Source organism: Phascolarctos cinereus, unplaced genomic scaffold (genome assembly GCF_003287225.1).
Source record: "Phascolarctos cinereus isolate Bilbo 61053 unplaced genomic scaffold, phaCin_HiC Scaffold_3;HRSCAF=262, whole genome shotgun sequence".
In the NCBI taxonomy this organism is placed as follows: Eukaryota; Metazoa; Chordata; class Mammalia; order Diprotodontia; family Phascolarctidae; genus Phascolarctos; species Phascolarctos cinereus.
This window is the reverse complement of record NW_027555736.1, coordinates 67,351,153-67,367,158: the sequence shown is the minus strand read 5'-3', so window position 1 is coordinate 67,367,158 and position 16,006 is coordinate 67,351,153. Positions and strand designations below refer to the sequence as shown.

The 16,006-nt window shown below is 39.6% G+C and overlaps 1 protein-coding gene across 4 annotated transcripts in view; it reads right to left on the bottom strand.

Annotated features, from left to right (window-relative positions):
* Positions 1-16,006, bottom strand: part of CPEB1 (cytoplasmic polyadenylation element binding protein 1) — a 71,210-nt gene that overhangs the window by 7,150 nt on the left and 48,054 nt on the right. For 3 of the 4 annotated variants that reach the window (XM_020997046.1, XM_020997048.1, XM_020997051.2), the window contains exons 4-8: positions 9,252-9,478; positions 7,831-8,080; positions 4,167-4,280; positions 3,756-3,860; positions 2,689-2,825 (exon numbers count right to left, since the gene is read on the bottom strand). In XM_020997046.1, the coding sequence (XP_020852705.1) occupies positions 2,689-2,825; positions 3,756-3,860; positions 4,167-4,280; positions 7,831-8,080; positions 9,252-9,478 (833 nt within the window). The remainder of the gene's footprint in view (positions 1-2,688; positions 2,826-3,755; positions 3,861-4,166; positions 4,281-7,830; positions 8,081-9,251; positions 9,479-16,006) is intronic. The other variant, XM_020997047.1, reaches the window with a different exon arrangement.

Below are 16,006 nucleotides of genomic sequence, written 5' to 3'. Positions count from 1 at the left end.
ATAGTATGGCCCCCAAGCACACAAGAAGCATTTAATTTTTTAAAATATAGGCCACGTGCCAGGCATTATGTTCAGTGCTGGAATATATGAACACTTGAAGAGTAATCCAGGAAGGTCTCTGATTTCTTCAGTGAGGTAACTCCCAGGGTGAGGATTCCTTCCATTAATGCAGATAGCAACTCATCTTTGATAATCTAAGTTCCAGAGGCACATAACAGTTAACTCACTCACTCATACTTGAGAGATGAACATTACTGTAGACTGAATCTAGCACCATTGGTTATGTCACGATGCCACCAATAAATAATGCTAGGGATACAAAGACAAAAACAAAATGATCTCTGCCTTTAAGAAGCATCTAGTCAACCAAGATGACAAGTAAATTTCATCTTACTGCAAACTTAGCACTGGGTATAAAAGGTTAATGAGTCTAAGCCCTCAGCAAGAGTTAGTCTAACAAGGAATAAAATAGTATTTGTTGGCAATGATAGTATGATATGATGACAAGATAAAATAGTAAATTGTGAGGAACGGGCAGCGTATTTTTCTCAATAGGTTGACATAAACCTTGGGAAGGTAAAAATTAGTCTGAGAGTTATCAGCCATAGTTTCAAGGTGGTCAAACCAGGTCTCAAAAAACTGATAGGATCCAAATATGTGGAGAAAGGAGTAGTACATAAAGTTTAATATTGAGTACTGATCAAAAATACTTAAAAATAAATGGGATGGACAGGGTATCGAAAAACAGAGAGAATGTTTGGAAATAAGAAACCAAGATTAATTTGGCAACTACACACACACACACACACACACACACACACACACAGAAAAGTTGGGGAAAGAAACCCATGGCTGGGAAACAAGCCAGGACGAAAACACAGTTTTTCTATTTGGGATGAGGTCAAATTAAGGTGTCAGAATAAGACTAGCACTGAAGGAACAGATACAAGACATTGGGAAGGAGGAATCAAGATTCTGGTGACCGAGTCCAGTGGGTTGAAGGAGGAGCCATAAATGGTTAAGACATGTTAAGCCTTGAAGCAGGTAATGATAGAAATGGCAAAGTATGAAAAACTGAGCTATGGCTTTGTTAGGAGAGGAAGGAGAGTTGTATGGGTGAATAGCTAAAGATGAATTTATAGTTTTGTACAAAGTGAGTTTGAGACCAGTAGCACAAAATGATGGTGTTCTCAAAAGTAACTAAAAATATTTTTCAAGTGATGACAGAACTGAAGATGCCATCAAACACAGGAGATTAAAACTATGAAAAATTTTAGAGTCAAGGAATGTACCTAGGGAAAAGAAAAAAGAGCCAGGTGAAGGTAACTAAGAAGGAATGGTCAGAAGGGAACAGCACACAAGTCAAGGGAGGATTAAGTTTCAAAAAGTGAGTGGGTCACTGCCAAAATGCTACAGAGAAGTCAAAGATGAAGCAAGAGAAAAGGCTATCAAGATCAAATACTTACGTGGTCACTACTCACTTTTGAATGCATAGTTTCAGTACATCAAAGTTAAGTCAGATACCATGTTAAAGATGGAATTTATTATAAGAAAAGCAAGTCCCAGAATTGATAAGGAAAAAACCCCCAACCGTGAAGGCCATATAGATCCAAGGGGAAAGCACCTCTTAAAGGGAAACAATTAAAAGGGCAGTAGGGAACAAGCAGCGGCTCTTCTATACCATGGACCCTCTGTGAAGATTAAGAAAGCTAAATATTCAACCACGGCTACCACCTAGAGAATGGAGAAGAATCCTCACCAATAGTCAGGCATTGAAAATTGATTCAACAAGATAAGGGCCAGACTGCTACTAAGGAAAAGCAGTTAAAAAGAGGTTAACAATAAAATATCACAGGATAACAGATTTTGAGTTAAAAGGTATCCTACAAGTCATCTAGTCCAAATCCTTCATTTTATAGGTTAGGAAAATGAGGTTCAAAGAGGCAGGGCCTAAGTCAAAGCCAAGATGAGATTCAAGCCTAAAATGAACATTGTTTCCATTACACAACTGCCTTCCATAACAGAAAGAGTTCAAAGGATATATCAGAAAGCCAAAGTAGGGAGGACTAAGTATGAACTTCTTAAGTATGAATTTGTGAAGAGACACTGAATTAACTGTTCTATTTGAAGGATAAAAAGTCTAGGCCAGAAATGCTAGCTAATGAATAACATGGATAAACGAAGCACTGAGTTCAGTGAAATAAAGTAAACAAAACAGCAGAATCCCTATTCATGGTTATCTTAGAATAGTAGAGCTAGAGTGGACTGTAATGGCCACACTTCAACTTCATCATTTTATAAGAAGATGGTCACTGATGCCAAGTGCCTTGTTCTAGTTGCCAGAATATGGCTAAGTGGAAGAGCTGGTACTCAAATGCAAAATCCTTCTGATGTGAGGTCCAATATTCTCTACACTACATGTCAGGAAAATGAAGCAAATGCACAAGACTTCGGAATTTTCACATTCAGTAACCAAAAAGGTGTTGTTGTCGTCGTCGTCCCCCCCCCCCACAACACCAAGATAAGTCCTTAGCAGATTTTTTTCCCCCTTGTAACAGGGAATAACCCACTCACCCACAGCAAGCTCCTTAAACTGAATCAGTCTCATTTAGATAGTGGCTTTATACTAAGGAAGAACTTTCAACCCCAGAAGTCAGAAGGGAATTAAGCTACAAAGGATCAACTAACCTCCTTACAACGCATCCTGCGGCTGGACATCTTGAAGTAATACTCGCTCAGACCATCTGGACTTAGCGGATCTTGGGAACAAGCTTGGAGCAGGGCCCGCACAGATTTCTCCAGCTCAAACACCAGGTACACATACCCTATTTAATAAAGGGAGGGGCAAGGAGGAGACCAAGTTAGCATATCCTTATATGACTGTGACCACATGACCTGAAACACAGCAGGCTCAATTTTTTTGTATGGGCTCACTTGGAAGGAAATTATCAGACACAACTACTGCTACATCTAAAACATCTTTTCTTGAATATAAGCTACTTCTATGCCAAATACCCACAATGCTTGGGTCAGGGAAAGGATATAGTAATTGTGCCACCAATGTATTTACAAATGAAAGAACTGGCAACTTAGAAAAGTGACCATTAGAAAATGAAGTGCTATAACCAGTCAGAAAAGATGGACATGTCTAAATCAAAGCAGTCAAAGCCAGCAGTATGGGGGTAAGATTAAGGTAGATTTAACTGGGTTCCAAAGATACTCATTAAAATCCTAATAGAGACACTAAAATGCTCCTTCATTTGCTTTCTTTAGTGAAGGTGAATGAGGTGGAATTGACACCTGATTTCTACAGGGTTGGGACTTCAGACAATTCGGGAATGGAACCCCAGGGCTCCTTAATCCTGACAACTCCAGTGGGAGTTCAGAATCAGGCCAGCCTCTGAAGAGAGCTAACTCGAAATGGAGTAAAATGGCCAAAGAAGCACACCTGTGAAAGCTCATTTCAAAGTAGGAAAAACTCCAATGGGCTGAGTTTCACTTTAAGTTCACACGTTAAGTGCTCATTACAATTGCTGTGTTTTAAAGCTAGCATATGGCATAGCAATTCAGAGTCCAAATGAAAACGGAGAGAGTAAAAAGCATGTACTGGATCTAGAGGAGGTGACAGATAGGTAGTCGGCACCCTGGAGTGCTCTCACCAAGTTACCAGCATGCAGCTGTGACATCCCAGCATCCCTCAGTGTGGTCACATATCAGGGAGGAAAAAAAAAGTGGTCCTACCATGTCTTTATTACCTTTAGGCATATTACCTTTGGGAGGGCAGCGGGGGTGTTTGCCATCCTTACCAGGCCATTCCACACTCAAAGAACCAAATACACGGAAGGTGTTAATCAACCCAGCTGCAGAGAAAAAGGAAAGAACTGCATGGAGGCAGAGACACACAAATGCTTTAGGGACAGAAATGCTCTCTTCCTGAGCCCGAGAGATTGGCTACCTCTATCCCACAAAAAACTATCTTAGAAACTACACCCCAGACTGGACAGTTGGACCCTTGTGGGACTGTTCCTGTTCCTGATCTGACTAGCACAGAGCTGGGAATTCAACCTTCCCTTTATTTTCAAGCCCCATACAGTACAAATGTTGAAGCTACTTATTCCATAATCAAATTATCTCAAACAAGGGGCAAACTGTTGGGGCTAGCTCACCTTCCGTGATGTCCCAAGGAACTCCTCCTAGAAACACCTTACAGGAATAGATAGGGTTCTTGTAGTTTCGAGGAGGAAGCTGACCACTCCAGGTGCAAGTGGCTTCATTCACAGCTTCAAAAGATGAAAAGTGAGATGTCACAGAGTCAAATAACTTGGGATCCTCCAATAGTGCTAAGTAAATGGCCACAAACACAGTCTGCTCTGGAGGACTTTAGAGTTTTTTGCCCCATTTGGATTTTATAACTAGTAAGGATTTATTTATTCTATCTAATTTATATGGCATTTGATTTGACAGTTGTTTTCGATAAACAGAGATACAAATTAGCAACATAAATAAAATTGGAGGAAGAGAAATGTGGGACAAAAATTCTCTTCAATCACCTTCAAACGGCTGATATGCTCATATGTAATACGTCACTGTAATGTTCCTTTTTTTATATAATAGCATTAGCTAAAAAAATTGGAAATTGAAGGGATGCTCATCAACTAGAGAATGTCTGAACAAGCTGTGATATATGACTATAAGAAATGACAAGCAGGATGATACCAGAAAAAAAACTGAAAAGACTTAGAGACAAACTGATACAAAGTGAAGTGAGCAGAACCAGAACACTGCACATAGTAAATAGCAATATATGGCACGATGATCAACTGCGAAATGACTTAGCTATTCTTAGCAATACAATGATCCAAAATAATCCCAAAGGACTCATGATAAAAAATGCTGTTCACCTCCAGAGAAAGAATTGACAGCATCTGAATACCTACTGAAACATGCTATTTTCACTTTCTTTTTTGAGTTTTCTTGCACAAAACAACTAATATGGAAACATTTTACATGACTGCACACGTATTAACTATATCAGATTGCTAACGGTCTCAGGGAGAGGATGGGGGAGGGGAAGTACCGGGAAGGATAAAATTTGGAACTCAAAACTAAAAAAATATTTAAAATGTTATGTAACAGGAAAATTGAAATAATACTTTTAAATTAAATTAAAAAACAAATTAATATAATTAGCTAGTCTGAGTTCATTCTTACTGAAAAAGGCCTCACTGGCTTGAACAGACAGGCATACCTTCCCCACTCTCAATCTATCTTACAGAAAAACCCGAAGAGGAGACAAAGAAGGTAGGCCTACATAATGCTCTTAGGTCAATTTGAGTAGCAAAATACAGCACTGTACTAAGAAAAACTGAATCAAGAGTTTTAACTCAAAGAAAATATTATATATAATGTATAACTTTCCCCCTACATCTACCTGTATTTTTCCCCTTTCGATCTTATTTTAGGAAGGCAGCTTGGACTCAAACCCATACAATAATAAAATAACTATTTATAGCATTTCTTTAACTTATTTCTCTCATCTACATTGGCCCTTTCCCAATTAGCCAGAATTTGTGAGTTTTTAAACGTTCCTTCCTGCCCCTGAACTAAAGTTACTAATCTAATACACGATTATGAATGGAGATGCTGCCAACAAGATATATTGAATAACTTCATCAACCTACAAATTACTCAACTAGTTCAGACCTATAAAAACTACCTAACCTAGCAACCTGATATCATAATAAGAGATATTCACTCTTCCTTGAGGTCAATGTCAAAGTGAGACAAATAGGTCCAACTTTCTCCAAGTCATAACCAGAGAGTTTATTAAACTCTGACAGAAATTAAGTTCAATCTTTATCACTCATTCAAGCTAATGCATTTAAAAATTTCTCTTAACCTGTATTTTTTTCAACAAAAGCCTCAACTCCCACCCCACCCCCACACAATCACCTAATTGTAAAATGTTGAGGTATAGTGCCCAAATATTAAGGACACAACTCCTTCATTCCCATATTGATTATACAGACATTAGTCATATCATCTTTTAGTCTCTACTCCTGGTGTTAATTTTTAGCTTTCCTTCTTTGGAATTTTTCTTGCATAGTTACATATCTTGTAGGACCACATTTACCTTTAACAGAATAATTTGCACTGTCTAAACCTAGTTTAAATACTCTTCTCCAAAGACCATGGACCAAATGTGCTGCTACAGCCATGAAAGTCTGACATTCAAGAAACATTTTAGAAACCAAAAGACAACATTTTGTCTGTGTTTAAAAGCAAAAATTAGTGTGGTAGATAGACAAAGAAGGTCCAGAGAAAGGTTGCTAAAATGATCAAAGGAATGTGGCAGCTCCTATCTTAGAACAGATTTTCAAAGATGAAAATTCTTCAAGTCAGAAAGATGGAAGGACAGGAGACCACACCTAAGAGGCAGCAGCACTGGGCAGTGGGAAGAGTCCTAGATCAGGAATCCAGGGCTTCGGGGAGAGGAGGACAGTGGTGTGGGGCTGAATTCAATGCCTCTTTCTTCCTGAGCAAACTGTCTTATTTCTTTGAACCTCAGTTTCTTGAACTATAAAATGAAGGAACTAGTAAGATGCTAGAGTCTCTTCCAGCTCTAAGTCTTTCATAAAAGATAATGAATGGAATTAGTACATATCAACTTGCTAAAGCCTGGATTACAAGAATTAAAATATATCATAGGATCACATATTTAGAGCTAGAAGGAAACTTAGTGAGGAAACCGAGTCCCAGAAAGGTCAAGTCACCCAAGGTGACACAGGCACCAAGGGGCAGGGTTGGGATGTAAATTCATACAGGCCAACTCCAAAGTCAGCTGTTTCTGAGGCATCACATTGCCTCGGGCCTGAGAAGCAAATTGAGGGAAAATTCAAGTAAGCATGACTTTATACAGCAGATTTAGCTTAGCAACTCATCCCTCAGACATGACACAAGCCAAAAGTACTAAAGAATGACTTCGATAAATAGATGCAGAAGATTAAAATGGAGTATTAGGAAACAAAAGGACTATCTGTCACCAAGTTTAAGTCTAGGGCACTCATAATACATACCTTGGTATTTTCTCTTAGAGGCAGAACCCTAGGCCATAGGGACCACTGGGCTGCTGTATCTTTGAAGTACAGAACCAGACTCCACTAATTGCCTAATTCTGTTTTAAGCATGAGGAACACCAAGCCAAAAACAGTCCCTGCCCTCAATCAGTTTATATTCTATTCATTATGATTTGGTTTAAAGGGAGTAGAATGTTTTTTATTTTGTTTCTAATAATCTCCTTGATGCATAGCAATGTTAGCTTTGATAGCTATAGCAGCACAATGGGCAAATGTCTTCAGGGAATAGTATCTCTTATTTACCCATAACCTAAAGTTCAAACTCCTTCATCCACATATATAGTCTTCAAACATGTACTAATAGGACATTAACACTAGAAAAGCCTCAGAAGTCTTTATCCCTGCCTTGTCTGAGACTACACAGAGTCTCACCTATTACTATTCTCCCCACACAACCCTGAGACATCATCCTGTAGTTCATCCACATCTGCTTGGTATTCTGCTATCCTGAAAAAGAAAGAGTCATCCAGTAAACTTCGTAATTTCACTGTGTAGTCCTGCTTCCAGATGATTCACAAGCATATTCAAAAGTTCTATCTCCTAGAATTAGATAGCTTGTACTTTCTATATATAACAGTCCCCTGCTTACCAGCAGGGCTCAGCTATAGTCCCATTCAATTAAATAAGCATTTATTATGCACTCTACCAGACTTGGGGAGAAAGGAAAAGAGAATTAAACAGGCCCAGCCCTTACCTGCAGCTTGTCTATGGAGTCTGGCCTCCCTCTCAATACTAAAAGGATCCTCTGGAGCTTCTAACAAGTCCCAAGAAGGCCACACAGATGCTCCAGGCCATCTCTTTGATGCACTGGTAGGAGAGGGAGTTACTGCAGCTAGAGCAGCCTGGTCTTGGTCCAGCCAGGACCCAACTCCCATCTTTAAAGGGTCTCTGGGACCAGCCCCAAGGGGCAGGAAGGGCAGAGGAGGGGAGATGCGAAGGCTGGACTACAAAAGGGGAAAAAAATGAATATGAAAGAGGGTTTTAGGGAGGCAAAGAAATTTTTTTTATTAAGTATCTGGAAAGCTAATTCCCTAGTCCATACCACCACTTGACCAAAGACCAGATTTTGCTGTTTTTCAATCATTTCAGTCATATCCAACTCTTTGTGACTCCACTTGGGGTTTTCTTGGCAAAGATACTGGAGTGGTTTGCCATTTCCTTCTCCAGCTTATTTTACAGAGCAGGAAACTGAGGCAATCAGGGTTAAGTGAACTGCCCAATATCATATAATTACTAAGTGTCTGAGGGCAGATTTTGAAATCAGGAAGATGAGTCTTCCTGACTCTAGGCATGGCATTATATCTACTACACCACCTAGCCGCCCTAAAAACCAATTCTCACTAATATTTTCTTAAATAACAGGTAACAGACCTCATAAGTAAGTCTGTCACCTTGAGCTTTAAGTAAAGAGCCATGACAAAGTTTAGGTAAACTCAAGTAACCTCTCTGAACAAAAGCCAAATTGGCTTTCCATCTCAGCAGGACAAATCTGAGCCCCTACCTATAATCCAACGAAGAGTGACAGTGAAAACTGTCTACACAAACCAAGTTGATTTTTAAAATAGCCAACCTCCAAAGTATCTCATGCTCTGGAAGTTAAGTCCTTAAAGTAAGAAAATTAGCAGGCCATCTTAAGAAAGATTGCTAATTACAAACCTACCGTATTCCATCCCTGTGAGTTCTGACCAAGCATTTCTCCAAGGAGAGTATCATGGACAGGACAAGCTCATAAGGTAAAGGCAAACCACAGGAAAGGATTCACCATTAACCACTCCTGTTCTTAGCCTCCCCACCTCCCCCACCTCAAATTTTTCTAGGACATTCTGGATGAATTACAGTACATTCTCTTGATAATTTTCTACTTCAAGAAGGATGAGGTTATTTCTGAACCATGGGTGGTAATCACTTATTTGGACTCTTCAGTTTAACAGAATATATATAGACCAAAACCATTTCTCCACTGCTCTTCTCTGTGCATATATCCCCTACACCGTCTTGATATATAAAGCCAAGTTCTCCAAATTTTCCAAAGATGAGGCATAGCTCTTGTACTAGAATATTCACTTAGAACACTTCAGGGGCCCCAACCACTTCCCCTGAAAGCAAATTACGTACAATTAAATCCGAGAGATGGTCTGATCCAGAGCTGAACCCACTTGTATCCGAGTCAGAGGGGCTGCTGGAACGAGAATCCAAGACAGGACGGGCATCCAGGCGGGATCCTCTCAGAGATGGGGTTGGAAACTTTTCCATCAAGTCAGAGTTAGTAGGGTCCAGGGGCAAGAAGCCTAGAGGAGGTTTTCCCAGTACATTTCCCAGTGGGTTATTGAGCATGCTCAGTACTAGGAAGGAAATAAAAGGTAACCCAATTTAAGATCATAAAGTTTTTCTTCTGTCCTGGCTATCTCCTCCCTTCAAGAGATCCAGAATCAGGGTCATCAGTAAAAGACAAAACAGAATAGCTTTTGTCTATATCCTGTGGAGTTTTTAAAAAGGCATCCAAAACAAAAATAAGACAAAACAAAAACCCAATGATCTTTCAGTTCAGCAAAGGCTTTATCAAGAAGCTAACAGCCTATTAGAAAAAAAAAATTCTACAAATGAAGCACGGGTAGAAATTCCCTAATCACAGCAAACAGCCTAGCTGACTTACGTTACAATTTCCACTGTGACTTGGGCTACTCTGATTTTACTTAAGTCCAACTCTTATAGCTATGGAAACTGAACTCAGGAGTGGTTAAATGACTGGTCCATGCCACTAAGCAGCAAAGATGGGATTAAAATCTAAGGCCTCCAACTCTAAACCAGTGTGTATCACTGCCTTCTCTGCTAAAAAGCACACCAGAGGGTGAATTTATCAACTTCTCTTCCTCTTTTGCATTACTCTGTGAAGAAAAAAGAGAATTATTTCGATCCTAAATCCACAATCTCTCTTCATCTCTACCAATCCAATAATAGCTAACAGTTACACAGTACTTTAAAGGTTTTCATCTCGCTGGACTGCTAACTGATAAATACAATAGTGATTACCAACTTTTGGGGAAACTAGTAAATTAAGCACTGTACCTAGAGTCAGGAAGACCCAATTTCAAATCCAGCCTCCACCCTGGGCCAATCACTTAACCCGTGTTTCAGTTTTCTCATCTATAAAACCCAAATAATTCTGGTACTAGCTCCCAGGGTTGTTGTGAGGATCAAATGGGATATTTGTAAAAATGCTTTGCAAATCTTAAAGTGCTATGTAGATACTAGCTATTATTATTATTACTGTCCTATCATCCAACTGCAATTCTATATAGCTCAAAAATATATCTGGCATATATTAAGATTTGGATATATTAACATTTTGAAATTTTCAGGATTAACTAGACCAATCTTCAAAGTATTCTAAATTAGAGTTGAGAATCTCAGCTGCATAAAAGGTGGTCACATTTCAGGGCACTCTTTCAAACAATCAAAGGCCAGAGCACCCACAGTTAGGCCCAAAAGACATTGTCATAGTATTCTTTAATCCAAAAATCATATTAAGTTTCAGCTTTTCTATTGCTTTTGGTAAAAAAAAAAAAGCCATTCTTATTTGTTGCAACTAATAAGGAAAAAAGCATGCCCATAAATAGAAGGCCTTTTACCTTCTCCCAAAGACACATAGGCTCCAATTCCTGGCCACAAAGATTCACTGGAATATTTCTGAAAGAACTGAGCTTCCCAAGTTTTTACTATATGAAAGCCAAGGTCATGCTACATTGTATTATTCATTTATTTATGGAGTATTCATTGCTAGGCGGTAAGGTGGGCCCTACTTGATATTTATTTAAAAAATAAATGTGCTAAATCGTGCTTTCAAAGAGTTTACAATCTAGTTGTTAAGATTTAACCAGAACTGATGAAAGCATTAGGGACTAAAAGAAGTCTGTATACCTAAAGGTTAGGGCAGGTGCTTTTCATGCTTAGTGTTATGGAGGAGAAACAAAGGAGGGCTCAAAGTGGCATGTAAGGATTGCCAGGTCCAGAAGAAATCTCATCCTCCCCACCAAGCACAAGGATTCACTTAAAGTACATACCCATTATGAGCACACCCATAACAGTGTGTTAAGGGCATGGGATGAGAAGATTGGCCTAGCTGAGCTCCTCTAAGAATATTCAGAGGTTTATTGAAGTCAAGTCATAAAGGACCCTGAATGACAGGAAGTTAGACTTGATAGAAGAAGAGATCAATTAACGATTCTTAAGGGGAATGACTGGCCTGGTGACCAAAAGTGGAATAGATTAGAGCACAAAGACTAAAAATGCCAGCTAGAAGGCTGTGAGAACAACGTAGGCAGGAAGTTAAGAGTTTTAACTAGTTTATCTATAGCAGAAACCTATCTGCCCAGCCAGGACAACCATCAGCACCACTCATATAGCATTAACCTGTGTATATCTCCTATCTCCTCTACCAAATTTCTTCAAACAGGTCATACTTTACAGTATTTCCCACAAAACAAGACTCAAAAATTCTTTCCCCGAGTAGGGTCTCAGTAAATATTTATCAAACAAGAATTTTTAAGTTCTTTCCTACTTCAGAGACATAAATGAAATACTGTTAGGGAAATCTGCCAACTATACTAGGATGTGGCCATCTTGTAAAGTGTTTATGAATGTGGACTATGTGTTCCCATGTCTATCAGAGATAAGAAGCCATGACTGCCTTCCTTCAGTGACAATCAGAGAAATTTCAAAGCTACCACTTCTAAGCAAGATTTGGTAAGGCTCCTGCTTATATGCTTATTACTCAACTGTCAAGAGTTGGCAATTGGGACAGTGACACTAATAGCTGAGTGGACCCTCCAAACAAAGTCTTTGTACCGTGAAGTCTGCTGTGCTATACCATTACCTCCCAAACCGCAGTTCAAGAAATAACTGCGTATACATTGGAGCCTATTGCCTGTGTCCCTTTTAAGGAATTAGGATGGCTGGCTTCTCTTTGGAAAGAAGGGTAATGCTACACAGACTGCTCAGGGTCACCATGAAGCTGCACTGCATTAGAACTGTATCCAAGTTCTTTTTGCAGCAGCTGCAAGGAGCCCACTGTGGTGCCAAGAAGAAACCAAATGGATAGAAATGATGAACAGTCCCAGGCCTAGATCAGCTTGTAAGTAATTTCTCACCAGCTCTCAAGTCTCACAACAATCTTGGCAAGATATTAAATCCACAGTTTATACTTCCTGTATAATAAGCTCTTAGGATAAAATGGACTTAGGATAAAAAGGCCTAGATTCACTCGGTTTTCCTTGCCCCAAAGGATGCTAGACTCATGAAGTAGGTACCCTCTAAACCAGAGCTTTAAAACTTTTTCCCATATAGGATCTCAACCCAAAGTTTAGGAAGCTCTACATTTCTAAGCCTTTGGTTGTATCTTAAGGATAGATGAGGAATGAATACCTGATGTTCCATTTGGCTCCAACCTCATTCATTTGTCATGGACAGCCTCAGGTACCTAGCAAATCCAGCTAGGTTGCTCACTTTCCACCTTTTCAAAGATGAACGAACAAAGACACAACTGTCCTCAGCTGACATTCATTTCCTCATTCCCTACCATCTCTGTCATGACAGAGACCAAAGCAACACTGTAACAAGCAGATCCTTCACTGAACTGTGAAGGGTATGGCTACACTTGGATAGATAAATTCCCTCTTTAAAAAAAACCAATTAGCACATTTGTGTCATTTAGATTAGATGCATTTTTAGGACACCTGTTTCTATCTGGAGCTTGTAAAGTAAAGAGGACTGTTGGGGTCTGGCACAGTTTTAGATCTTAAAATATTCAGTCCACCAGGACTAAGTCTTCATTCTCATTGATAAATTCATTCTGCAGTCCCACCGGCCTAAACACTCCACTCCCTGCAGCAGTCAACCCTTCCCAGAGAACACCAGTATATGCAGACATTGGTCTAATCCAAACTCTTACTGAGCTCTTGGCCAGGATGAAATAATCGACTCTGAGCTTCACGTAAGTACCTTAGAGCAGAAAAAATCCCAACAGCGATTCCATGCCTCTCATCACCACTCTCCCCTTGCAAAGACTAACAGATATTCCCCTTTTACTCACTATTGGTAATGGTACAATGGAGGCATAAGCATGTAACTCTTCATTATGTCAAACTGTAAGAAACCAGTCGCTACTAGAACTCAGTTAAGACCAAAAACCTTCCTGGAATCGTACTGTTTAGAGAAAATTCTTACTTTAATCCCAGACCACAAGAGTGGACCTTTAAGAGTACCTCAAAATGAATACTAAACAATTTAAAAAGAAAACAAATAAGCAGCTACATCACACTGCTTGTGAAGAGCTGAAAACGTTTCTTGGTCAAATAAATAAAATACAAGGGAAAGACAAACAATAGACTCCTATTATCAAAAAAGTCAGCCTACAAATCTAGCTGACATTCTAGGTCAGTCCAAATCAGGAGGGAGGGGGAGGTAAGAGATTTCATTTGTGCCTCTACTGAAAAAAAAAAAATGTAAATTCCGAAACCATTCTGAATGTACATTTTCCCCCTATAACCAAGAACATAAAGTATTCGTTTTAAGTAAGAAACTCCAATTATCAAAGCTGACATTAATACTGACAATTAGTCAGAAATAGTCCCAAGAAAGAATGATATTAATATCTAAAAAAACTCTCTTCCCGTAAGGAAAAAAGAAGGCCTCCTTGCTGGAGGAATTCAACATGTCCAATCCCAGCTCATTCCCCACCCACCCAAACTTAATCTTCCTAGAACCCTATCGATACACTTGAAGTTCTATTTGATTCTTACCCCTCCTTACTTATCTAAAGTCCAGTTGCCAAGTCCTATAGATCCTACCTCAGCCACAACTCTCAAACGCCTCTCCTCTTTCCACTTTAATTACTCCAGCACAGTGGCTCTGTATCTGGTATGGGGACCTCTGGGAGTCCCTGAAAACCCTTTAATGGTGTCTACAAGATCAAAATTATTTTCATAATACAAAGTCATTTTAATTTCTAACAGACTAAGTATCTATCTATATGCACCCATATATGTGCATTTATAAATGTGTTTACATAAAAATATATAAATATACATAATGTACATATACACACATTTGTACATAAAACACAAACAAAAGCTCTTTGGGGAGTCCTCAATTTTTAAGAATGTAAAAGGGTCTTGAGACCCCCTTTAGGGAGTTTTTGAAAGGTTGCTCTAGTACATTCCCTAATTTACCACCTGCCTGGACCTCCCTTATAGATCACCCCACCTACTCTCCTCCCTCCAATTCACTGCCAAGATAATCTTAGTACTGATCCTGTGATTCCTCTCTATCTTTCTGGCTCCCTATTTATTCCAGGTAGAGCCTCTGCCAGGCACTGAGAGCCCTTCATGATGCCTACCAGTACCACCCTTTTACAATATTCCCTTCTACTCTAGACCTAGACACCTCTCATTCCTGCTTTTATGCTTTGGCTCTCTGTTCCCTAATACACCACAGCCTTCACTTCATTTTCAGTCTGTTGAAGAAAATCCTACTCATCATGGGGGAGCTAGGTGGTGCAGTGGATAGAGCACCGGCCCTGAAATCAGCAGTATCTGAGTTCAAATTTGGCCTCAGACCAAACACTTAACACTTACTAGCTGTGTGACCCTGGGCAAGTCACTTAACCCCAATTGCCTAAAAAACAAAAACAAAAACCTACTCATCAACTCACAAACCATCTTCTCCAGAAAGATCAGCCCATCAGTAATAACTTTCCCTCCTCAGAACCCACACAGCATTTGGGGGGGGGGTAATTTTCCAGTGGAACTATGTAATACTGTACATCTTATTTTTTTTTAATTCCTACTAGACTAACCTCTTTGAGGGAAGAAAAAATTTATATGAAGTTCTCATTTCCTCCCAACCCTAACACAACAGGTGCTAAATATTTTATGTGCTATAGAAGCAGAGTAGCATATAGCAAGAGTGTTAGACTGGACTTCCAATACCTGCCAGAAGCATTGCAATCTTCTTACACTTTGCTCCCTTTGCCAAGATCCAGCTACAGTGACCTATTTGCTGACAACTCCATCTCCCTAATTCAGTGCCTTTTCTTCAGCTGTTCCCCCTCCCTATTTCTCCTCACCTACAATCACAGCCTTCCTCTTGGATTCCTCCATTAACTCAAATGCCACCTTCTGCACAAGGCTTTTGCTGGTCCACCCTGGCTGGTCCACCTTTCTTGAGATTACTTCTTATTTACTACAAACACACAGAGGGACACAGCTATTTGCTCACTGCCTTCTCTTCCCCTACCTCCTTTTCAATGTGAACTCCTTGAAGCAGGGATCATATTTTTTTGCCTTTCTTTTTTTAAATCTCCAGTACTTCACTTGGTACCTAACACACAGCAAGTACTTGTTGACTGACTAAATCCAACCTCAAACACTTACAAGCTGAATGATCTTAACCAAGTCACAATTTCTTTGAGCCTGTTCCCTCCTCTGTAAAATGGGGCTAAGCACTACATTTATGGAGATGAATGAGATAATGGGCTTGAAATACTTTAAGTGCTACAGTTTCCATGCTTTTAATGCTTTTAAATAAGGTTCCCTCCCAAATTTTTCCAGAAAGTTCCCATGCCACAACCCCAAAGCAGTGCCTACACTAATATAAACCCCTACAAGAACCCAAAGCAACAGATGGCAAAGTTGGCAGGTAAGAACAAGTAAAGCTCATGTATTCTGGAGTTAACTGTCACCAGAACATTTTTTGCAGTATCTGACTGCTTTTGGCCACATGAGAAAAACAATTGGGCTCCCTCATAGGAGTAAGGCTTCCACACAACTGTCAATGCCCTCCCTTGGTCTCTTCCCTCTTCTCCAGAAAAGCTG